This window comes from Solenopsis invicta, chromosome 7 (assembly GCF_016802725.1).
Source record: "Solenopsis invicta isolate M01_SB chromosome 7, UNIL_Sinv_3.0, whole genome shotgun sequence".
NCBI lineage: Eukaryota > Metazoa > Arthropoda > Insecta > Hymenoptera > Formicidae > Solenopsis > Solenopsis invicta.
The window spans coordinates 12,932,255-12,957,383 of NC_052670.1; the positions used below are offsets into that span (position 1 = coordinate 12,932,255).

The window sequence follows — 25,129 nt, forward strand, 5'->3', positions numbered from 1 at the left end:
TTAAAAAATTACAGAAAAACCTTTGTATTTGTCTTATTATCATTTATAATTTTTATAGGAGCACAAAATCGATTTTAATTATTAAAAATTTTCATCATGAGGAATTTAAAAAAAAATGTTTGCAAAAAGTTTTGTCAATTCACATTTATTATTCACTTGGCAATAAATATTTTAAGGTATATTTAGAAGTTTTTGAAAAAAATATACATTTTTACGTCGTTTAATATTTATTGCTCGTTACAGTATCTTGTAAAATATTTTATTCGTTAATATTGATTAGACTATTATACGCCACAGTAAAAGGTTTTTCAAGTTAATTAAAATATTAAATTTCCCACAAATTTTTCTTTAGACTTTTCTTTTTTAATTCTATTAAAAAATATGATTATATATATTCCATCATTAATTAGGTATTTTACAATGTTCATTAATTATATGTATGTAATGTTGCGGCTCGGTCGCCGACCGTCACAACATACGACGAAACAAGCGAGCGCGTACACAGCCGCTATGCGGCCCCGCCGTTTGTATAAGACTCCATGCAAACAAGTGAGTGCAGGCACCACCGCTAGGTGGCCGCGCCGCTGGAGACCTTCTCGTGAGTCGAGTGCAGCCACAGGTGTTATATCTAGACGTCACCGCGGCCGACTCACTAGCTCATACTTCAGTGAGATTTTAAGGAAAATCGTTGCTTGTTGTAACTTGGAGATAAATACTCGTTCTGATTTTTTTCCCAATGTGTGTGTGGAACGCTGTTCCACATAAAATTTTATATTTTTACATGTAAATAATATTTTGTATTGTTATTTAATCTTGAACACAAATTAAAATTATAATTCAAATTATCTTTTTTAACAAAAATGAAAAAAAGCCACAAAAGATATTTTATGTAAATTAAACATTTATTACGTTTACATTATTGTATTCTGTTTTAATAAAAATAATTATTTTTTTCTATGTCTAATATATATTACATGTAACAATATGAAAATAATATTAAAAATAACAATAAAAATAAAAGAAATTAAAATAATTGATTTATTTAATTCCTTGCAATATCATTTAAATATCACATAAACATCACAGAAATATTGTGAAATATCACAGTAATATTACTGTGATGCGTTTTCCCGGACATTTTGATATTACTGTGATGTCACAGTAATATTTCGTGATATTTCTGCAATATTTCATTTGTAATATTGTAATGAAAAAGTGATATAGCTGTGATATCACTGCAATATTACGTGCTATGTGGGTATACAATTAAATTCACATAGTAAAGAATGTCCAACAATTCTTTCCATTGTATTCATTTGAATTCATACTAAAATAGAGCTTACAAAAAGTGAATTTCTTGTAATAGTTTAGATAATATTTTACACTTCTTGTACTTCAAATTAATGCAAAACAGGAAATATCACACAAACTGTTTATCTTGTTATAATTATAATATACATATATGTCTACATGTCAAATAAATAAATCAAATTTAACAAAAAAAGCTATATTTTAGTTAAATAAATATAAAAATAAGCTTAAAATTAAAAAAAAAGAGTAAAAAGGAGGAAGGGAGAGAGAGAGTGAAAGGGGGACTTTATATGAATACAAAACTATACTAATAACAGAATATTTTTATGAAATCAAACAATTCCTTTTTAAAACTTTTTAAACATTAAATACCTGTTCCTTAATTAATTTAAAAATTCTAAATTACAATAATTATGCTTTATTTAATATTAAATAACATGAGAGATAAACAATGTTTTAGAAATATAAATATTTACGGATTACATGATTCAGGTTTGAATTTAATTCCAGATTTCATCTATTATTTAATAAAATTCCTAGCTATTTTCAATAAATTCCTGTAATAAAATCTACAATTAGGAATTAGATATTAATACTTATATATAGTTATTACAGTTTCTATCGTTTTCATAAAAATTTGATTATCAAAAAAAATTCAAGTTTACCTTTAGTATTAACTTTAGTATTAACTTCGTACTGTATGCAAAACCGATATATATCCAACTGATGTTTTTAATAACTAAAAAACAAATTTTTTTAAGTAATACAAATAACAATATAATTAAGAAAAAAGAAAGTCGCTAATACTGTTATAAGTTTTCTACAGTAACATGCTCTTATTTCCCGGAAACTTTAGATTTACTGCATTAATACAAAATCAGTTAAACTTATAAAAACAATTAAACACAAATTTTTCACTAAATTAAATAAAAGAAGGGTCCATCAGTCATGTACGAAGATTTTGAAATAATATTTTTTATATAATTTTTACAGTTTTCAATTCATTCAAACCTCGTGCTATTACTTTTAATTTCAAACATAGTTCTTGAAATAAACTAGAACAAATATAATCAAAATAGAATTAAATTAAAAGTCATTTTAATATATTACTGATGTTAACTAGTATCTCTAAAATTCCTTCCAACCCCAAAAAAGTAAAAAATCTATGTGAAATTTGACTTTACATGGAAGGTTGAAAACCCATGTCCTTTTCTTCTTTTGTCAGTTTTCAGTTTTTTACTACTCAATTTTAGATAATTAACAATTTTTTAATGAATAGTAAGTGACGGCAAAAACCTACCAAAAGTAACTCAGGACCGTGATTTTAACAACATATGTTTGTGTTATTCTTTAAGTTTTACTTTTAAGTTAAATTTGAAAAATATAGTTCAAAACAAAGTAGTATAACAGTATTGGCAATCTTCTTGTACATATAAAATAATATTTATTGTAATAAATAAAGATAAAATAAAACAAAAGATTAAAAGTTTTTGTTTTTAAATTGATAAAATAAATAAAAAATATTATAAAATTTTAGTATGAAATAAAGTTTAATATAATTACTCTCAAATATGATATCATACACTGCAAAATGTTGTCATCGTTAAAGGAAATATTTTTCCAGCAGTAAGATAGACCGGTTTAGAGCCTCTTATCATTAGAAACAACAAGCTTCGAAGTACTTGTAAACTCATAGCGTACCATTTATTACTATATGCCGCATAATATATTTTATTACACTTAAAAATATTTAAAGTATTTTAGATAAAAATTAATTATAAAATTTAATTACTAATTAAATAAAAATTACTTATTAATTAAAAATTAATATATTAATCACACAGAGATTTATATCTTTATTTTTCGACGCTGTATATTTTATTACAATGAACAATTCAAATTTTTAATTCTGCAAATTTACGAGAAATGTTTGTAATAGCTAATTAATTAAAAATTAAATAAAGACATTGACAATTTCCATTATATAGAAATTAATATTATTTTATTAGAGCATGTGATAAGTATTAGTCTATGTTATAAATTAAATACTTTTTGCATAAATTATATACTAATTTATAGAAATAGGTACAACGTATTTACATATTTTATAACAAATAGAAAAAATATTATTTTACCTTGGCAACTAAAATCTCACCAACAGCGCAATATAAGCACATATGTGCAAATATATTAATTACAGTGGATACAAAGTATGCCAAATGAGAGAGTGATATATCATTTCCTTCATCAAATAGCTAATTAAATAAAGAATGTGACAAAAGAATGATTTTTCCTATATTTACAATAATTCAAAAGTTTATAATAAAATATTATGCAAGATTAAAAGTTTTTCGACTAAGTTAATTTTTCATAAATAAAAGATTCAATTTATTAAAATTTTATATAAGCTTCAAAATACTACAATACTTACAGACATTATCATAAAACCATAAAAAGCGAAGAGTATCGCAAAATATACAAATAAGAAAAGAAGAATTATATTATACGCATCTTCAATAATGTCAATAGCTCTATAAAAAATTATCTACATTACATATTAATATGTACAGGAGTATTTATCGCATATATTGCAAATGGATTATTTTAATTTATAAATAAATTATTTTAACTTATAAAATATCAAACCTAAGCAAGTAGATATGTCTTGTTATACAACTTTTTAGTATCTCGTGAGAGTTTATATATTTATCAAAACTTGTTAAACGATTCTTCAAAATGTCTAACTGACCACATATATGGAAAACCATTAATCCAAGAAAATTATCAATTCCACTATAAGACATCATAGCGAAAATAATATAAATAGATTGGCTAATATATGTCAATTCATACTGTGGACTTTTTGTTACATCGTAAATGAAATGAGTTTGTAAAGGCAATGGTTTGCCTGGATCAGTAATATTGGTCATAGTTCTCATCGATATTCCAAAGATAGGTAGAATGATAACAAAAAAGCATGTTGTTCCCATTATGCAATATGAGAATATAATAATTATGCGTGAAATTCGTGCTCTTCTGATCATTAAGTTTCTCTCTTGCACACTTTTTAACTTTAACCAATCCTCCAGGATCATATTCATGATCGGTACGATAGCTTAAATAATGTCAATATTAAAACATTCGAAAATTAACAGATTTAACAGATTATTAAAATGGAAAAGCTAATATCAAAATAACCGAATATGACCTCAGAATTGCGCCATCAAATCAGAAGTTTTTTTTACCCTCAAAAAATTGCCAATCATTCCTTGCATTTTCGGTTTCAGAACCGCAAAATACATAGGAATACATGAGTCTAATCTCATGGACATGACACTTTTTTTGTGGCTGTGTTATCAAACCTTAATTACCCTCTCTTGTCTTACATTCCTCTGTATATGTATAAGTTTTCGCGAATATTTTCATATACATATGATCTAATAAAATTGGATTATATATTAAGTTGTTGCAAATGAAATAGTCATTACTAATGTAAACTATCCACTTTTGTAGTTTAACTTTTTGCTATGCAGATAACATTGGATTAATACGATTTGAAAAGTATATACACATCTGGGTTAAAGTATGCGCAACTTCGTTGATAGCAGTATACATGACTTTGTCTATTTATAATTTAAAATAGGAAATAAAGAAATGCGCATATTTTATTTATAAATTCAAATTCAATCAAAGTGCAATCGAAAGAACATAAAACACCAATATACGAGTAGCTTACTCCGATTATATTGTGAGTGACTAGAATTTTGGTCGATTTGAGAAATTTATATCTAATGATACGGTCTTGAAAATTTATTATGCACCAATGCGCCATTGGCAATCAATAGTACAATTTTAAAAAACATAAATGAAGCCAATTCATGTCTAAGAGTTGGCAAAAAAGCTAAAAAAAAAAAAAAAAAATGAAATTAACGTTAAATCACAAAACTGCTCATGTAGCAGCCGGCATTAAATATTAGTCAAAAGATACAAAGTTTATTTACTAGATAATGACCGATTACATGCTACAAAATAAATCATAAAAAAGATTATAGAATGAAGTATGAATTTCTCCCTCACTCTCTTGCATTCAATTTACTGATTCGACCCGACTCCGAGTCAATGCATGTTCTTTTTAGCTGCATTTTTTGCACGGTTTGTCTCTTCTTTTGTAGCTAAACAAGAACAGATATTAACTCGGAGTCAAATCGAGTCAGCAAATCGAATATGTTATTATTATCGTAATATTTCATCAACAAATTATTACGTATTTAAATATCTCGATAGACTTTTTTGATTACAAGAACAGTTTTAAAAATAAAATAGATGTAAAATGATCATTTATTAAGTTTTGTCAAAAAGACATTAATGTATTTATATCGCCTTGGAGAAGTGAATTGAGGAGAATAAAAATTATTTTAATTAAAGTATATTATACGTTTGTATAATACAATTAAAACTTAATGTCAAAATATAAAAACGACCATTCTATTTGCAACAACCTAACAAAAATAGAAAGTATTATATATATAAATTATATAAATTATATATATAAAATATATAAATTATAACAAAAGACATTCAAGTAAAATTCTAATATTTTACAATTAAAATAAATAACCAAAAATACCTTATACCTTCTTTCTTCCACCAGAAAATTGCGATTCTTATCGAGCAACTCATCAATGGTAGAGTAAATTGTAAATTATCTAGCATTAATACAAGGTTTCCAAAAATTCTTGTCAAAGAATGTAGAAGAGGAATAAGCAGACCAAACGTTATACTCAAAAAAACAGCGAGCACTCGAAAATTGCACATTAATTTTTGTCGAGAAGTTTGTGCACTATTAGGCCACAGTCCAATCAAATTTAAAGTGAAACGATTCAGTTTCACTGCCCATTCAAAATCTATCTGCAGAAATATATATATATAAGTTTAAAGTTTATTAAAAAGGTTACCTATAATTATCTATTAATTTAAAAGAAAAATGTACAAGTAAACTGCCATTAAATATTTATCTAGAATATATTATTTAATATAGAATGAGAGAATATTTAGAAAAATTTCACTTAATAATGAGACAAATTCACAAAATAATGAAAAACGATAAAACAATCACTCAAGTTTTCAAATTAGACATAACTAATGCTTTGTAAGAATAATTCAATAAATTAACACAAAATACAACATCACAAAAAAAAGTTTAATTTTTATCATTAAATAATATCATTAATCACACAAATTTTTACGAAAATATTTATATAAACACTTTCCCAATTACAGTTACAATTATCGAGACAATAAACACCTTGGTTTCCATTATATTTTGAACTTTCCATACCGAATATTGTATAGAGACTGACGTCTGTTCCTCTCACATGAATCGACGTAACCTTGTAAAAAACATTTCTCGCGCATGCTCTCAACAATCATTTTGGAGAAAACGAATATACGATCCACCTGTAACAATGTGTATTAATTATTCACCCTCGCTGGACGTTTCCATCACTTCAGTGTCGACCACTGCAGGTAATAATTCGTGAACAAAAAACTTAATAATAGGTAGATGTAGCATTAACGAAAAAAAAACGAACGTATGCACCCACTTTTTTCTACAGCTATAGCTAATAACTATACATAGTATAATAGTCGATATACAATACCATTAAAATATCCGTTGATAGATAACAATAGTTGCAGGAATCTATGTTTATCGCATTATTTCTTCCTTCTATATTTTCGGTATAATTCTATATAAGCTTTTGCCATTATTATTGGATAGTGAATTAAATAACTAAATAAATTTTGAAATATAGTAAAATATAATAAAATAATCACTTTTAAGAAAATTATACAGTTTATCGTATTAATAATTATCATAAAGCTTACCCTTTTAAGAAAAGATAAGAAGCGTTAAGTGTGTTTATGTGCTTATCAAAACAATTATTATGGGAAACAATGTAGTTTCAATCAATCTTTACTATTTTCGACAATGCCAATAGTGCAGTTACATTTCTGAGATTTTAAACTTTCATGTAAAAAGAATAAGATTGTTGAAAAATATTGATTGGAACCAAAGTTATACCTTCTCAAAGTTGAAAGTATTCCAGACTAAAAAATGTGTTTACCTATTTTACGAAATCGATGTGTTTAAGGTTTAAATACTAAAATAAAACTTCTAAAAAATGAATTTCTTCTAATAGTTACAATAATATTTTACAGTTACATTGTCTCCACGTTTTGACATAGAAGCATGATTGACCGACAGATATATATTTCTAACATATTATGTTAGAAATTACAAATGTGTGCTCCTATGGTAAAACATAGAGGCAACCATTATCGAATACCCTGTGTGTATGTATATGTGTATGTGTATATATATATATATATATATATATATATATATATATATATATATATATAGTAATAATAATAATAATAATATATGACAATATACAATTGAATTCACGTAGTAAAGAATTAGTTCAACAATTCTTTCCATTGTATTCATTTAAATTCATACTAAAATAGAGCTTCCAAAAAGTGAATTTCTTGTAATAGTTTAGATAATATTTTACACTTCTTGTACTTCGAATTAATGCAAAACAGGAAATATCATACAAACTGTTTATCTTGTTATAATTATAATATATATGTCTACATATCAAATACATAAATCAAATTTAACAAAAAAAGCTATATTTTGGTTAAATAAATTTAAAAATAAGTTTAAAATTAAAAGAAAGAGAGAAGGGGGGAAGAGAGAGAGAAAGAAGGACTTTATATAAATACAAAACTATGCTAATAACAGAATATTTTTATGAAATCAAACAATTCCTTTTTAAAACTTTTTAAACATTAAAAGCTGTTCCTTAATTAATTTCAAAAATGCTAAATTAAAATAATTATCCCTTATTAATATTAAATGACATGAGAGATAGTCAATGTTTTAGAAAAATAAATATTTACGGATTACATGATTCAGGTTTGAATTTAATTCCAGATTTCATCTATTATTTAATAAAATTCGTAATTATTTTCAATAAATTCCTATAATAAAATCTATAATTAGCAATTAGATATTAATACTTATATAGTTATTATAGTTACTTTCGTTTTTTACAAAAATTTGATTATAAAGAAAAATTCAAGTTTACCTCACTTTAGTATTAACTTCTTACTGTATGCAAAACCGATACATATCCAACTGATGTTTTTAATAACTGAAAAACATATTTTTTTAAGTAATACAAATAACAATTAAGAATAATAAAAGTCGCCAATACTCTTATAGGTTTTCTACAGTAACATGCTCTTATTTCTCAGAAACTTTAGACATACTGCATTAATACAAAATCAGCTAAATTTATAAAAACAATTAAACACAAATTTTTTACCAAATTAAATAGAAAAAGGGTCATGTAACAAGATTTTGAAATAATATTTTTTATATAACTTTACATACAATTTTCAATTTATTCGAACCTCGTGCTATTACTTTTAATTTCAAATATAGCACTTGAAATAAACTAAAACAATATAATCAAAATAGAATTAAATTAAAAGTAATTTTAATATATTACTGATGCTAATTAATATCTCTAAAATTCCTTCCAACCCCAAAAAAGTAAAAAATCTACGTGGAATTTGACTTTACATGGAAGGTTGAAAACTCATGTCCTTTTCTTCTTTTGTCAGTTTTCACTTTTTTACTACTCAATCTTAGATAATTAACAATTTTTTAATGAACAGTAAGTGACAGCTAAAACCTTCCAAAAGTCACTCAGGACCGTGATCTTAACAACATACGTTAGTGTTATTTTTTAAGTTTTACTTTTAAGTTTAATTTGAAAAATATAGTTCAAAACAAAGTAGTATAACAGTATTAGCAATCTTCTTGTACATATAAAATAATATTTATTGTAATAAATAAAGATAAAATACAACAAAAGATTAAGAGTTTTTGTTTTTTAAATACTTAATAAAAATAACTAACTTAATAAAAACTAAGTAAAAAATATTATAAAATTTTAGTATGAAATAAATTTTAATATAATTACTCTCAAATATGATATCATACACTGCAAAATGTTGTCATCGTTAGAGGAAATATTTTTCCAGCAGTAAGATTGACCGGTTTAGAGCCTCTTATCATTAGAAACAATATGCTTCGAAGTACTTGTGGACTCATAGCGTACCATTTATTACTATATGCCGCATAATATATTTTATTACACTTAAAAATAAAGTATTTTAGATAAAAATTAATTATAAAATTTAATTACTAATTAAATAAAAATAACTTATTAAATAAAAATTAATATACTAATCACACACAGATTTATATCTTTATTTTTCGACGTTGTATATTTTATTACAATGAACAATTCAAATTTTTAATTCTGCAAATTTACGAGAAATGTTTGTAATAGCTAATTAATTAAAAATTAAATAAAGATATTGACAATTTTGAATATATAGAAATTAATATTATTTTATTAGCGCATGTGATAAGTATTAGTCTATGTTATAAATTAATTACTCCTTGCATAAATTATATATAATTTATAGATATAGATACAACGTATTTACATATTTTGTAACAAATAGAAAAAAATATTATTTTACCTCGGCAACTAAAATCTCACCAACAGCGCAATATAGGCACATATGTGCAAATATATTAATTACAGTGGATACAAAGTATGCCAAATGAGAGAGTGATATATCATTTCCTTCATCAAATAGCTAATTAAATAAAGAAGAGACAAAAGACTGATTTCTCCTATATTTACAATAATTCAAAAGTTTATAATAAAATATTATGCAAGTTTAAAAGTTTTTCGACTAAGTTAATTTTTCGTAAATAAAAGATTCAATTTATTCAAATTTTATATAAGCTTCAAAATACTACAATACTTACAGAAATGATCATGAAACCATAAAAAGCAAAGTGCATCGCAAAATATACAAATAAGAAAAGAAGAATTACATTATACGCATCTTCAATAATGTCAATAGCTCTATAAAAAATTATCTACATTACATATTAATATGTACAGGAGTATTTATCGCATATATTGCAAATGGATTATTGTAATTTATAAATAGATTATTTTAACTTATAAAATATCAAACCTAAGCAAGTGGATATGTCTTGTTATACAACTTTTTAGTATCTCGTGAGAGTTTATATATTTATCAAAACTTGTTAAACGATTCTTCAAAATATCTAACTGACCACATATATGGAAAACCAGTAGTCCAAGAAAATTATCAATTCCACTATAGGACATCATAGCAACAATAATATAAATAGATTGGCTAATAAATGTCAATTCATACTGTGGACTTTTTGTTACATCGTAAATGTAATGAGTTTGTAAAGGCAATGGTTTGCCTGGATCAGTAATATTGGTCGTAGTTCTCATCGATATTCCAAAGATGGGTAGAATGATAACAAAAACGCATGCTGTTCCCATTATGCAATATGAGAATATAATAATAATGCGTGAAATTCGTGCTCTCCTGATCATTAAGTTTTTTTCTTGCACACTTTTTAACTTTAACCAATCCTCCAGGATCATATTCATGATCGGTACGAGAGCTTAAATAATGTCAATATTTAAACTAATTTGAAAATTAACAGATTTAACAGATTATTAAAATAAAAAAGCTAATATCAAAATTTAATTATGAGCGATAAAAAGGAAAAAAATTAAAAAATCTGTTTTTTTTTTATTAAAAAGAAATAATATTGTAAATTATACAGGGTGTCAAATAAAGTTCGCCAGTGGTCTCGTGTGTTGATAGAGCAAGTTAAACTGAACAGAAAAGTCATGTACAGTTTTTCAATACTCGCAACAATTACCGAGATAAAAATTAGTAAAGTCGGTAAGCGCGTAGATCGTGCGGTCCCCGCATGCAGTGGATAAAGAAAGTACGCGCTCGCCGACTTTACTAACAATAAGTTTATCTCGTTAACTATTGCAAATATTAAAAACCGGTACAGGACTTTTCTACTCAGTTTGACTTGCTTTATCAGCCCACGAGACCACGGGCAAACTTCATTTGATACCCTGTATGTATAAGAAACATTTACTGTTTCATAAAATAAATCAATTATTTAAACGCATATATATATATATATATATATATATATATGACTATTTGTATTTTTTTATTACTACATGTATGTGTAAATTAATGGAATTAAATTGTGTAAAAATATTAACCTTAGATGTATATATTTGTTCAAATAGTATCAAAATATTTTTAATGTGAAAAATAGGTACGGAATATTTATGATTTGAATGTAGAACACACATTAAAATTACTCGTCATATTAAATATAGAATAATATGTTTACATACTTAACTACGGTTATAAAAATATCTCCAGTTATTTTTGAATATAAATGTATACTTTCATTTAAATATTAAATACTATTTTCTAATATACTATTTATAAATTAATCATCGCTGTATATTATAGTTCGAACAGAATATCATAAATAAATAAATGGTTAAATTACGTCTACCTTCTCTTTTCCACCAAAAAATTACGATTTTTATCGAACAGCTTATAGCCGGTAAAGTAAATTGCAAATTGTCTATCATTAGCATGATGTCTCCATAAATTCTTATTAATGAATGTATAGATGGAATCAGAACGCCACATGTTATTGCCAATAGAGCGACAAGTACTCGTAAATTGCACATTAACCTTTGTCGAAAATTTTGTGCAATCCAAGGCCAGAGACCAATCACATTTAAAGTAAAACGATTTAGTTTTACTTCCCATTCGAAATCTACCTGCAGAAATCTTAATCAGTCCAAAGCATTATAAAAATTACTTGCATAAATTCGTAAAACATAAATGAAATCATTATTAAATAAGCAAGGATAAAATATTAAAAAATGTAAAACACAAAAAATAATATTTAGAAACGGTTCAAATTTTGGTGTCACACAAGAAAGTAATAAATAACAATAATAAAATATTTGTACAAGATTTCAAATTAAATATAGTTAATGTTTTGTAACAATATAGTCTAAGACAATAATATAAAAAAATTTTAATTTCTGAATGTGTTTATCTTACAAATTGTAAAAACACTTGTATTAAAATTTTCTCAGTTAGAAGTATAATTATTAAAATATAATAAACACCTTGGTATCCGTTATATTTTGAACTTTCCATGTTGGATGTTGTCTGCAGACTGACGTCTACTCCTCTCTCATAAATTGACGTAACCTCGTAGCTCAGTAAAAAACATTTCTTTCACATGTTCTCGGTAATAATTTTCAATAGAGACGAATAATCAACCTGTGAAAAAAGTATATTAACTATGCACCCTCATTTAAAGTTTCCGCCACTGCAATATCGAATATCGTACGAAACATTTGCTAACAAAAAATATAGTATCCGCGATAAATGTCGTAGCAAAAAAAAGTGCAAATGTATGGACTTACTTTTCTATAATCAGCTATAGCTTGTAACTATAGCTAGCAATAGACTATATGCAATATCATTAAAATATATCCATTGATGATAACTGCTGCAGTATTCTATGGTTATGCCATCTTCCTTCTTTGTTATCTGTATAATTTTCTAACATTATTAATAAATAATAAATTAAATAATTAAATAAATTTTAAAATATAGTAAGATCATTTGTAAAAAGTACATAATCTATTATATTAATAATCGCCATACAAATTACCTAGAAAGATAAAAAAGTACCAAGTGTCTGCGTCCATCAAAATAATTATGTGAAACGTTGCTTTTGATCTATCTTTGCTAGAAAAGTGGTAATATTAAATGTTTTAGCCAACTAAATATCAATTTATATACATTCAAAAATCTCATAATAAAGACCTTACAAAGGTGGAAAGTGTATGCCGTATATCTAAAACACGTCTAATGTAATACACAATGTTAAATAATAAATTAACTGTAATAAGTTGACTTGTATTAACTGTTCAAAAATATGAAATCAATCAATCAATATTACAATTTAACATATTTTCATTATTTTATTCATGGTTTTATAATAAAATAAAAAATAACATAAAATGTTTATAAGTTAAAAATAATCAAAAGTGATTAAATGTAAAAATGGCTTGTATAAAAAAAATAATATTGCTTAATGCTTTTCTTGTACAAAAAATTTGTAAAATATCAAATATAAACTACAAATTTATTCATTTTTTTCTGACTAAAGACTCTCATACATTTCCTAAAATAATACACACCTTAGTTTAAAAAAAAAATTGTAATCTATTTTTTTAATTAAACAATGTTAGAGCAAACTATTAATGCATATTAAAACATTGTACACTTATCTAATCTATCAAGGAGAGAAATGAAAAGGTTTCTTTGAAATGCAGCTTGATGCAAAAGATAATCCTTTGTGCTCATATTAAGAATCTTAAATCGTAGCTTCAGACATTTAAAAAAAAAACTGCAATAAATATAAAAATTTTGATATCATTGGATCTTTAATTACTTGGTAGGATGATAGATTTCAGGAAATAGAGGAAAACATTTATTTTACGTTATTTCAGAACCAATCAACTTTTTCGGGTGCATAGATGTAAATATAGTTCAGATTAATACACGGATAATGTGCTCTTTCGTTACTATCTCGACAGTACAGTGGATTAAGCGTAAACTAGTACTCGGGCTGTCCGTATTCGCATTATTCCAAATTGTACAATATTTATATCCAACATAAAGTTAATAAGTCCTAGAAAATTATAACACATAACTTTTCTTCTCCATTTCCTAAAATCTATCATCCTATCAAATAATTATAGAAATCCAATGATTTAAAAATTTATATAATTATTGTTTAAAAAAAAAATTGAAGAGTGTCTGCAGTGAAGTGAAAATTCTTAATATGGGCATAAAGAATTACCTTCTGTAACAAACCGTGCGTATATTTCAAAAAGACGTTTCCAGTTTTTTTTAGAAAGGAGCTTCCCTTTTTAAGTGTAAAAGTAAAATACAAATACCTAAAATGACAAGATATAGATATACTGTACAATAAGTGTATTTAGAATTTTTCAATTTAACTCGTTTATATATTTAAATTAAACACATATATTTGTGTAAATGTGCATTTCATCACGCACAGTAGTATATCTAATCAAATTCGCTATTAGTTACTGTTGGTTTTAATAATTGTTTCTTTTTAGTTTATATTATGTATTGGCAACACTCGCTAGATATTAGTTACTAATGTTAATGTTGGCACTAACCTTGCCTTCGCGCTTAAACCTGTTCCCCTCTCACTTCTGTAAGGCCCTACTCTCTTCTTGTGCCACGCGCTTGTACGCTCAACACGTTTTAGGATATAAATAAAAGCTCTTTGTAAATTCGTGCACAATAAAGTGTTTATAACTAATAGGTTATGGACCCAGAGTCCCGAATAGATATATCTATTGTGTTATTTTACGGATCCTTAGACAAATACAACCGTAACAAGTTGTAATACAAAAGTGAGGTTAAGTTATCTCCTTTTTGCACGGCACGTAAAAAATTAACGAACGACTACAATGTCTATGCACGTTGCACAAATAGAGCATTTATCCAAAAATAATTACGACACTTGGAAAATGCAAATGCAAGCAGTCCTTGTACGTAATGAACGGTGGTTATATGTAAATGGCATGAAGACTCGTCCGCAAGCAGAACAGGATATTCCGACATGGGAGTTAGCTGACCAAAAGGCAAAGGCTGATATCATTTTAAATATATCTCCATCGGAACTATGTCACGTGAAACACTGCCAAACATCACGAGATGTATGGGTAAAGCTCGAAGAAATTTACCAGTCTAAAGGACCAGCGCGTAAGGCTACATTGTTAAAGCAATTAATTTTCTCAAAGATGTCTCAAGAAGAAGGTATGGATGAACATTTAAATAAATTTTTTGGCATCATCGATAAACTAAACGAAATGAACGTTGAAATCGCGGATGATTTGGTAACAATATTGCTTCTATATAGCGTCCCCGATAGTTATGAAAATTTTAGATGTGCCATAGAAGCCCGAGACGTATTACCTACTCCTGAAATATTAAAAATAAAACTTTTAGAAGAATTTCAGGCCAGAAGAGGAAAAGAATCGACACAAAACCAACAAAACGCATTCCAAGCAAATAAAAACAAATTTGGCTCTAAACAAGAAGGAAAATTCGACAAGAACTACAAGAAGACGTCGAATAAGGAAAATAAGCCTTATATCAAGTGTACGTACTGTCACAAAAAGGGACACAAAGCTACACAATGTTGGAACAAAAAAAACGAAGAAGCTGCATGTGCTGAAGATGCTTTTTATGCTGTTAATGAAGATGCACACAAACATGTATCACATCAGGATGCAATTGTTGCAAATACGTTCAGCGCAAATTTAGAATCAACGGACGTATGGTGCCTCGACAGTGGAGCGACATCCCACATGTGTAAGAATCGTTCCAAGTTTGTCGATTTAAAAGAAGTTACAAACCAAAAGGTAAGACTGGCAAACAATGAACTAACAGAAGTAAAAGGTATAGGCACCGTTTATCTATCTTTAACAAAAGGAAAACGCATCCACCGAGTAAAATTGGAAAATACATTGTATATCCCCAAGTTGAGCACAAATCTATTTTCAGCATCGAAAGCAACAACTAACGGTCGTAAAATTTTGTTAACCGAAAATACTGCTGTAATTTTAAATCAAAAAGGAGACAAGCTAGTAATAGCCCAAAGAAAAAATGGCCTTTATATTATAGAACCAGTTTCAGATTTCGCTGGCAATGCCGTAACAGATATCAAACAAGCGGAACTGTGGCATCGACGATATGGGCATTTAAACATGTTCGACTTAAAGAAATTATTTTCACAAAACTTGGTTCTAGGCACTCCAACTTTTCTTCAACAAGATTTCTCTTGCAAGGTTTGCGTAGAAAATAAACAGACTACAAATCCTTTTCCAAAACACTCTAATACCAAGTGCCAAGAGCTATTGGAACTTGTCTCATCTGATGTCTGTGGCCCAATGAGAACTACAAGTTTAGGTGGCGCCAGATATTTTGTTACCTTTATAGATCACAAATCTAGATGGGTAACAGTTTATTTTTTGAAATCAAAAGACGAAGTCAAAGAAGCTTTTATGAAATATAAGTCATTCGTAGAAAATCAAAAGGATCGTAAAATCAAAATTCTACGAACCGACAATGGCCTTGAGTACTGTGGAAAATCATTTAATCGCGAACTTGAAAAGGCAGGAATCAAGCGAGAATATACTACTCCTCATACTCCTCAGCAAAATGGAATCGCTGAGAGAATGAATCGCACCCTCGTGGAGATGGCCAGATGTCTGATATCTCAAGCTAATTTACCTAAGGTTTTTTGGGCGGAAGCTATCGCTACAGCTGCTTACATTAGGAATCGCTGTCCAACAAAAAGTTTGGAAAATGTTACGCCGTATGAAAGCTGGTTTGAAAGAAAACCAAATGTCTCACATTTTAAAACTTTTGGATGCAAAGCTTATGTCTTGGATAAAACTGCAACAAGAGGAAAGTTTGATCAAAAGTCAAAAGAGCATATTTTTCTAGGATATGCAACTGATGCAAAAGCTTATCGACTATGGGATCCCGAATCAAGAAAAATAATCAAAAGTAGAGACGTAAAAGTCATTGAAGAACAAACGGATCACACTCTAATAAATGAAGACAATTCCATTCAAAAATTTCATCTTCAAGTGCCAGCTACAGGAGAAGGTACGGAATCCAAAGAAAAGCAAAAGGACGAAGAAGAAGAACTCACTGAAGACGATGTGGACGAAGAAAATGTAGAAGACCGTCAAGAACAGTCTGAAAATGAAGTAGACACACACGAAGAAAATTACACAAGTCCAAAAGATTACGCAACTCCAAAACGAGCACCCGGTAGACCCAAACTGTTAAAAACCGGAAAAAGAGGGAGACCACGGAAGCTCTACCAAACTGACATTACTCAAACTGATACTACAGAACAAAATGCACAAATGGCATTCAGTGCAATAGGAGATGTTGACGTGGAAGAAGCATTAACTGGCCCACATAAGCTTGAGTGGAAAAGGGCCATGTCAAAGGAATATGAAGCCTTAGTTCGTCACAACACATGGACCCTAGTGGAACTTCCCAAAAATTGTCAAGCCATCGGATGTCGTTGGGTGCTAAGGACCAAGTACCTACAAGACGGCACGGTGGAGAGAAGAAAAGCCCGTTTGGTTGCAAAAGGTTGCGCGCAGCGACCAGGTCTTGATTTTGCTGAAACTTATTCTCCGGTAGCAAGGCTAAGTTCCCTTCGAATCTTAACCGCACTATCAGCGGAACTTGGGCTTACCTTATACCAATTGGATATAGAGATGGCGTATATCCATGGAGAGTTAGAAGAAACCGTGTATATGAGGCAACCTGACGGCTTCATAAGTCCTGGCGAAGAAGATTTAGTTTGCCGTCTCAACAAATCGATTTACGGCTTGAAACAGTCTGGTAGGCAATGGTACAAGAAGCTAAACTCGAGACTTGAAGGTCACGGTATGACTCCATTAAACGGTGATAAATGCTTTTATATTAAAAGATCTAATTCAGATATATTGTATGTATTAGTTTATGTAGATGATTTGGTGGTTGCTACTAACAACATTAATTCTTATCGTGAGTTAGTACAATGTTTAAACCAAGAATTTCGAACTAAAGAGTTAGGATTACTTCATTATTGCTTAGGTATCGAATTTATTCAAGATCAAACTACAAAGTCTACTTTTATGTCACAAAAACAGTATGCTCAAGATTTGTTATTTAAATTTGGTATGTCTGAATCGAAGACAAAAGCAACTCCTTTAGAACCAAAATTAGATCTGTCAAAAGATAATAATGATTTAGATAACATAGAAGTAAATAGACACGAGTATCAGTCCTTAATCGGAAGCTTAATGTACTTAGCGGTAGCAACACGTCCAGACTTAACTTATACCGTAAGTTACTTAAGTCAGTTTAACCAAAACCCTAATAAGCAGCATTGGCTTGCAGCAAAGCATGCACTTAGGTATTTAAAAGGAACGACCGGTCAAGGTTTAAAGTTTCAGAAAAGCGGAAAATCATTTTTTGGTTTTGCCGATTCAGATTGGGCATCAGATTCTCTCGACAGAAGATCTCATTCAGGATTTTTCTTTGTGATGGCGAATGCTGCTATAACATGGGAATCGAGAAAACAAAGAACCACAGCCTTATCAAGTACCGAGGCTGAATACATGTCTTTAACAGAAGCCACTAAAGAGGCTATTTATTTACGCGGTATACTACGAGAATTATGTGTAACTAATCTTAGAGCAAACCGAACTGTCATTTATTGCGACAATCAAGGCGCTCAAGCCCTAATGAAAAACCCGATACACCACACGCGCACAAAGCACATAGATATAAAATATCATTTTGTACGCGAAAAATATGAATGTGGCGAAATTGATGTTAAATATACTCCTTCCGAAAGTATGTACGCGGATATCTTGACTAAAAGTCCTGTTAAACTTATCCATAACAAATGTATGCAAGGAATGGGTATGACACAAACATAATTTATAAGTGTGCTCGCGTTGAGGGGGAGTGTTGGTTTTAATAATTGTTTCTTTTTAGTTTATATTATGTATTGGCAACACTCGCTAGATATTAGTTACTAATGTTAATGTTGGCACTAACCTTGCCTTCGCGCTTAAACCTGTTCCCCTCTCACTTCTGTAAGGCCCTACTCTCTTCTTGTGCCACGCGCTTGTACGCTCAACACGTTTTAGGATATAAATAAAAGCTCTTTGTAAATTCGTGCACAATAAAGTGTTTATAACTAATAGTTACATCTGTACTAAATAAAATACCTATTTACTTATGTAGATTAAGATTAAATCTGAGAAAATATTGAGCCAGGCATGAACCAAACTTTAAAACAGCATTTCAGCTTTAAAACAGCGGTTAAAATTATTTAAAATTCTTTTTATTTTATGCAGTCTCAAACCGATAGTGTGCATTTAAACACTGTAGCCCAACTAGCTTCCACAATATGCTACTAATAAAGTATAACATAGTTGTACATCATTCTATGTATTTTTATATAGAATAAAGAAAAAATCAATTAATATAACAAAATTAATTTAGATGGAGGTGCCTTTGATATTAAAACCACTTAAAACCAAACACCGGAAAAATTATTATTAAAACCAAAAATATAAAAAGAATAGACCGAGTGTAAATCGCAAAAAATCATATAGAAAGGAACAGAGACAATTAACAAATCAAAGAAAAGTTAATTGCTTGAATCAAATAGAGAAAGAAATACAAGAATTTTCTGTTTCTTCTTCCTAATTTTTTTATTTTTACTACTTAATTAAACAAACGCGCGGTCTATTCTAACTAACGTTTATAATTGAAACTAATTTTTATGTAACATACATTTTATTTTACAAATAGCTTTCAAAATATTTTAAATTGTTACTTAAAATCAATTAGCCTTTATTTAATTGTCTAGCGATCAATGTTGCACATTTTTAATGTTTGCTTTCCACGCGTAAGAATGAAATAATATGAATTCGATCGATGCAGTTTAGTTAAATACTTAAAAATTGAAAACGGATGTGTACGTATCATTAAAATATAATGTTTCTTACCACCAAAATGACTGGACATTAAAAAAAAATAAAAAAATAATATTAATATATTCTTTAAATACAAGATTCTTGTTTCTGTGTAAAATTAGTCAAAAGAACAATTTTTTAAATGGTAAGATGCAGAGATCTAAAGGTTTTTTAGAGATTTAATACAGAACTATAAATGTAGTTATTAGAGATCTATAATAATATGGAATATGAAATAAATCCTTATAAAGATGGCCTAGCTTATATCTTAACGGATATCTGTAAACTACGTTCCTCAAATTACAATTAAATTCAATTAAACGCAAATCATACATTATTTAATACAATTTTACCATTACTTAATAGAATTTTAGACATATTTCACTTGAATAATGCATTAAGATATATTTATTTGCAAATAACACATTAATACTTTACGTCTATTAAATTCTATCAAAAATTGCATAATATTAACAAAACCTTTAAATTTTTCCCTCGTTTTTTCTATCACCTCCTTGTTGTATGCAAAACGGACATGTAACCAACAGACGTTTTCACTAACTGAAAAATATTTTTCTATTATATTTTTATATTATATGACTAAAATAAATGTAAAATTCAAGATTTACACACACACACACACACACAAAATAAAAAATAAAAAATTTAAATATTAAAATAATATATATACGTAATATGGCTTTTGAACTTGATAAACTTTAAATAAATTTGAGTGATATCGAGCAATGTTTTATTATAGTAATTGTAGACAAATATAAAAATATCTTACACCGCAAAATGTGGCCATTGTAACAGGGGTTACTTTTCCAACAGTGAGATAGATTGGTTTAGAACCTCTTGTAATTAAGAACAATAAATCTTTTGCAACTTTTGGATCCATGGTATACCATTTATTACTATATGCCGCATAATACATTTTATTGCACTTAAAAATATCAAAATCATCTTTAGATATCAATTATATACATATACATTATCGTATGTATAATTTAAAGAGTAGTTTCGATTATATTAGTTTTTATTATAAAAATTAGTTTCTATTATATTATAATAGTCTACAGAGTAAAAGTAAATACTTTACAGAATTAACTTTTAGAATTATACAGTATTCAATTTGTAAATAAATAAAAATGTATATGCAACTCACTTGGGCCACTAAGATCTCACCAAGAACGCAATATAGGCACATGTGTACAAATATATTAATAACGCTGGATATGAAATAGATTAAGTGAATGACCGACATATCATTTCCCTCATCGAATAGCTAATTAATTTATGAAATAAATGAACAGATATAGTTCTTATAAATATTAATAAAGAATTTTTTACACATTAATGCATGAATGTAGAAGCTTCTTGATTATATTGTACTTATTATTAGTTACATTAATTACATTAATTCAGTAGAACAATTTACACACATGTGTTTTTATCCAATTTAAATTTAGGTACTTACACTAATTAGCCGAAAACCATAGAAAGCGAAAAGAATCATAAAATATATAAATAAAGACAAAAGTATTGTATTATATGTATCTTCAATAATCTCAATAGCTCTACAAAAGATATTTCGTGTATTAAATATATTCGATCATATATTTTGTATAGATTAACATACACTTTAATAAATAAATAACAAACCTAAGCAAACGAATATGTTTCGCTATGCAGTACTTCAGTACCTTATGATAATTTATAAATTTTTCCAAATGTTGCAAACGGTTTTTGAGAATATCTAATTGACCACATATATGAAAAACTAGGAGGCTGAGAAAATTGTCTATTCCAGTATAAGCCATCATGCCAATACTCATGTAGATTGCTTGACTAATAAAGGTCAATTCGTATTGTGGCCTTTTTGTTATATCGTAAAAATAATGGCTTTGTACAGGCATTGGTCTACCTGGATCAGTAATATTCGTAGTCAGTCTCAAAGAAAATCCAAATATAGGCAGTACGACGAGAAAAAAATACTGTAATCCCATTATACAATAGGAAAAAATAATAATTATGCGTGCAATATGCGCATATCGGATCATTAGTTCTCTCTCTTGATCACTTTTTGGTTTCATCCAATCCTTCGCGACCATATTCATAATCGGTATAATAGCTTAAACAGTAAACAATTTTATGCATATTTGACGGCATTCCTTAACCAATGAACATATTAAATGACCGACATATTCTAAACAACAAGAAAAAAGTATAAAAATAGTGTATAGAAAAAAAGTACAGAAATTGAAGAAATATTTTTTCCATTCCATTAAAAAATAATATTATAATTTCGGTAAAAATTAATTCTTTAATTTGTAAATCACATATAAGTGTATTATATGCACGTACTAAAAATGAATATAATTTATATATAATTTTTTATATTTTTATAATTTTCTGTAATACTTTATATATGAAATAACAAAATCAAATGTTATAAATATTTTATTTAAAAAATTATATATTTATTTTAAAATTTAAAACGTTAAAATTAAACGTGTATATAAAATGTTTCTTTATAAAAATTATTAAACATACTCATAAGCATTTTAATGTTTTAAAGATGTTTTGTATTAATACAATCATCTATTTCTATGTCAACAAGATATACATTCATATATAAATTAATTTAATTAGTACAAATAAATTGAGTGCATTTAAAATTAAATGCTACTAATATTCAATTTTTAATATTTGATTTATATATCATTTACCATATTTTTAAAGCTTATAATTACTACCAAAAATAATGTCTACCTTCTTTTTTCCACCAAAAAAGTATAATTCTAATCGAGCAGCTTACTACTGGTAAAGTAATTTGTAAATTATCTAGCATTAGCAAACTGTCACCAAAAATTTTTATCAAGGAATATATTGAAGGAATAAATAGACAAATCAATATTCCTATCGCAGATATCAACGCTCGAAGATTGCATATTAATTTTTGCCAAGGATTTTGTATATTCTTAGGCCAAAGTCCAAGGATATCTAAAGTGAAACGGTTCAGTTTCACCGCCCATTCAAAATCTGCAGAAATCTTGATGAGACCGGAGATCATTACACAATTCAAAACATATAAATATAAATATAATTAAGACAAATATACAAATATTTATTTAATAAAATAAATAAAATAAATGAAACTGGTTAAAATAATATATATTTTAACTTTTTCTTTTATTTTTATTTCATAACGCAAAAATTCAAAGATTATTCAAAAAATAATAAATGACTAATAAAAATGATTGCTTTTAATATGCCGTAGTTAGATACTACATCGCTACAATATATTGTATATGTTAATAAAACAATATATAAGACAATAATATAAGACAATAATAAAAAAAATAATCCAGAATTGTTGGAGAATTATTGTGAAATAATAAGAAACATGGATTATTATTATTATAAAAACTCCCACTCTTTGCACATATTGCAAGTAAAATACTTCCTTAAAGTTTTTTCATTTACAGGTACAATGGTCAAGACTATAAGCACCTCGGTATCCATCATATTTCGAACTTTTCATGTCCAATGTTATCTAAAGACTGGCGGTCTCTTCCTTTTTCATGAATCGATGTTACGTTCTGAGAAACAAAAAAACCTTTCTTGCTTTCAATATTTCGTCTCGTAAGTGTTGAAAGATCAACTTGCATTCAGTATCTTAGTATTTTTAATATTCTACATTTTCTCTTGCTTTGAATTTCTGTTAAATTTTTAGTACCTATTCTCGCATGAGATATTTATCAGCAAAAAATTGCTTAATAACAGGTGAATACCATATTAAGGAAAAAATGCGCATATGTACACGTGTTCTTCCCACGTATTAGCTTCTATAAGAAGCTATAGAATTCTAACTGTAGTTAACAAAAAACTTTTATTGAATTTATCACGCAATACATATCGTCTCCATTTCTTAATGAAGAAAATAAATTTGCCAAAGGTGACTTGCCATACGATATGACGCTGTTAGAAGGTAAAACATTTCAATATGTAATAATTATAAATGCAAAAAGGTTTGCCTTAATTAACACATTAATTTAAAGTAATATTTAAAAGTGACAAACATTAAATTAGACATTAAAGTGCACGTAATAAAAAAAAAGAAATATTACACTTCATTCTTATAATACATGCTAATAAACTATGAAGTGACATGTTTAAAACAGTTTTTGATTATTACAAGTATAAATTTTATATTTGTTATTTTACATATTCTCGACATTGTAATTAAATATTTGCATTTTAATAAACATAAAACAAGAAAATTTAAGAAATTAAAATTTTTTTCCTAATCTTTATGAAATTTATAGTGTTTATATTATGCCAAAATTTGGAAAAAATTTAGTGTTTTTTTGTTACTAAAAGTGTCGCTATTTGTAGCAGTATAAATTGCAACTCTGGCAAATAAAGCTCTGTATTATTCATTTATAGTCGAAGAATATGACTTGTACAGTACAATTCTTATGGTTAAACTTAACATTTTTAATAATTCACACAGCATAAGAGCACAAACACTTCAAAAATTATAATTACATCTCTAAGAACGTTTAAATACATGTTTTTTTTTCTCTCTTTTCTTTTGCTCTCTTATTGTAAAGGTTATTTTCTACAATATTTTTTTTTCTTTATCCAACTTTCGTCTCATGTGATATCTAAATATTTAGATAACAAACAAATTAGACAAAAAACAAATCTGCAAAGTTAACATAATTATCTTATATTTTCACATATATGCAATATAATATTGATATCATACGAATAATATTTAACAATTTTATTTGATTGATAGAAAATTTTTTTTATATAATCATATATATACTCATAATAAGAATTTTCAACATTTAAAATTAAAACCTGAAATCGTCGGTTTATATACAAGTACAATAAAATAAATTGACATTTGAAGTACTTTCTCTTTCTTTCGTAGCTTCTGTTTCATGTAGTTGTTGATTTAGATAACAACCAAATTAGGATATGCAAGCGAATCAGCAGAGTTCACATACTCAAGTTCTATTTTCATTAATTAATATCAAACATCTATTTATAGTCAATATCAAACATAATAATTAACGTATTTGTATTTGATTCATGAAAAATATAAATTTTTTTGAATTGAAATATGGAATTAAATTCAATTC

The 25,129-nt window shown here is 27.3% G+C and overlaps 4 protein-coding genes and 1 long non-coding RNA gene across 8 annotated transcripts; 2 read left to right on the forward strand and 3 right to left on the reverse strand.

Annotated features, from left to right (window-relative positions):
* Window positions 1-1,713: 1,713 nt before the first annotated feature.
* Window positions 1,714-7,214, reverse strand: LOC105193954 (odorant receptor 43a). 2 transcript variants are annotated; one of them, XM_039451870.1, is made up of 7 exons: window positions 6,650-7,214; window positions 5,946-6,219; window positions 3,958-4,426; window positions 3,743-3,842; window positions 3,447-3,566; window positions 2,895-3,050; window positions 1,714-2,050 (listed from the first exon to the last, which is right to left on the reverse strand). In XM_039451870.1, the coding sequence occupies exons 2-7, from the start codon at window positions 6,124-6,126 to the stop codon at window positions 1,997-1,999; spliced, it is 1,080 nt and encodes a 359-aa protein (XP_039307804.1). In that variant the 5' UTR covers window positions 6,127-6,219; window positions 6,650-7,214; the 3' UTR covers window positions 1,714-1,996. The 2 variants fall into 2 exon arrangements, with proteins under 2 accessions (XP_039307804.1, XP_039307803.1); XM_039451869.1 differs by having other exon boundaries at window positions 6,617-6,748.
* Window positions 6,653-24,896, forward strand: LOC120358253. Its single transcript, XM_039451878.1, has 3 exons — window positions 6,653-6,837; window positions 23,462-23,618; window positions 23,760-24,896. The coding sequence occupies exons 1-3, from the start codon at window positions 6,687-6,689 to the stop codon at window positions 23,761-23,763; spliced, it is 312 nt and encodes a 103-aa protein (XP_039307812.1). The 5' UTR covers window positions 6,653-6,686; the 3' UTR covers window positions 23,764-24,896.
* On the reverse strand, window positions 8,155-12,618 carry LOC120358247 (odorant receptor 43a-like). Of its 3 annotated transcripts, none has more exons than XR_005575224.1 (8): window positions 12,483-12,618; window positions 11,852-12,121; window positions 10,450-10,918; window positions 10,235-10,334; window positions 9,940-10,059; window positions 9,372-9,547; window positions 8,469-8,534; window positions 8,155-8,361 (listed from the first exon to the last, which is right to left on the reverse strand). XR_005575224.1 is itself a non-coding variant. In XM_039451843.1 (8 exons), exons 1-7 carry the CDS (start codon window positions 12,511-12,513, stop codon window positions 8,481-8,483), a joined length of 1,200 nt encoding a protein of 399 aa, XP_039307777.1. In that variant the 5' UTR covers window positions 12,514-12,618; the 3' UTR covers window positions 8,155-8,361; window positions 8,469-8,480. The 3 variants fall into 3 exon arrangements, 2 of the variants coding, with proteins under 2 accessions (XP_039307777.1, XP_039307776.1); XM_039451843.1 differs by having other exon boundaries at window positions 9,392-9,547; XM_039451842.1 differs by having other exon boundaries at window positions 8,155-8,534; window positions 9,392-9,547.
* LOC120358256 lies at window positions 12,905-20,032 on the forward strand. The gene is made up of 2 exons (XR_005575228.1): window positions 12,905-14,725; window positions 19,194-20,032. It is a non-coding gene; the product is annotated as an uncharacterized LOC120358256 (long non-coding RNA).
* LOC105193989 (odorant receptor 49b) lies at window positions 20,287-23,603 on the reverse strand. The gene is made up of 7 exons (XM_026134120.2): window positions 23,487-23,603; window positions 22,746-23,015; window positions 21,636-22,104; window positions 21,451-21,550; window positions 21,139-21,258; window positions 20,761-20,916; window positions 20,287-20,531 (listed from the first exon to the last, which is right to left on the reverse strand). Exons 1-7 carry the CDS (start codon window positions 23,515-23,517, stop codon window positions 20,478-20,480), a joined length of 1,200 nt encoding a protein of 399 aa, XP_025989905.2. The 5' UTR covers window positions 23,518-23,603; the 3' UTR covers window positions 20,287-20,477.
* Window positions 24,897-25,129: the final 233 nt, after the last annotated feature.

Excerpts from the sequence above, each read along its gene's own strand:
- LOC105193954 (XM_039451869.1), bottom strand. Across the intron at positions 4,427-5,945 it reads TTTCTGGTGGAAGAAAGAAG|CTATCGTACCGATCATGAAT; the intron begins GTATAAGGTATT and ends ACATTATTTAAG. Across the intron at positions 3,567-3,742 it reads ATGGTTTTATGATAATGTCT|CTATTTGATGAAGGAAATGA; the intron begins GTAAGTATTGTA and ends TTATTTAATTAG.
- LOC120358253 (XM_039451878.1), top strand. The coding sequence starts at position 6,687 with ATGAATCGACGTAACCTTGTAAAAAACATTTCTCGCGCATGCTCTCAA. Across the intron at positions 6,838-23,461 it reads TTCAGTGTCGACCACTGCAG|GTACAATGGTCAAGACTATA; the intron begins GTAATAATTCGT and ends TTTCATTTACAG.
- LOC105193989 (XM_026134120.2), bottom strand. The coding sequence starts at position 23,517 with ATGAAAAGTTCGAAATATGATGGATACCGAG. Across the intron at positions 22,105-22,745 it reads TTTTTGGTGGAAAAAAGAAG|CTATTATACCGATTATGAAT; the intron begins GTAGACATTATT and ends TTACTGTTTAAG. Across the intron at positions 20,917-21,138 it reads GTGAGATCTTAGTGGCCCAA|TGCAATAAAATGTATTATGC; the intron begins GTGAGTTGCATA and ends GATATTTTTAAG.
- LOC120358247 (XM_039451843.1), bottom strand. The coding sequence starts at position 12,513 with ATGGAAAGTTCAAAATATAACGGATACCAAG. Across the intron at positions 10,919-11,851 it reads TTTTTGGTGGAAAAGAGAAG|CTCTCGTACCGATCATGAAT; the intron begins GTAGACGTAATT and ends ACATTATTTAAG. Across the intron at positions 8,535-9,391 it reads CGATGACAACATTTTGCAGT|TTATTAAAAACATCAGTTGG; the intron begins GTATGATATCAT and ends TATGTTTTTCAG.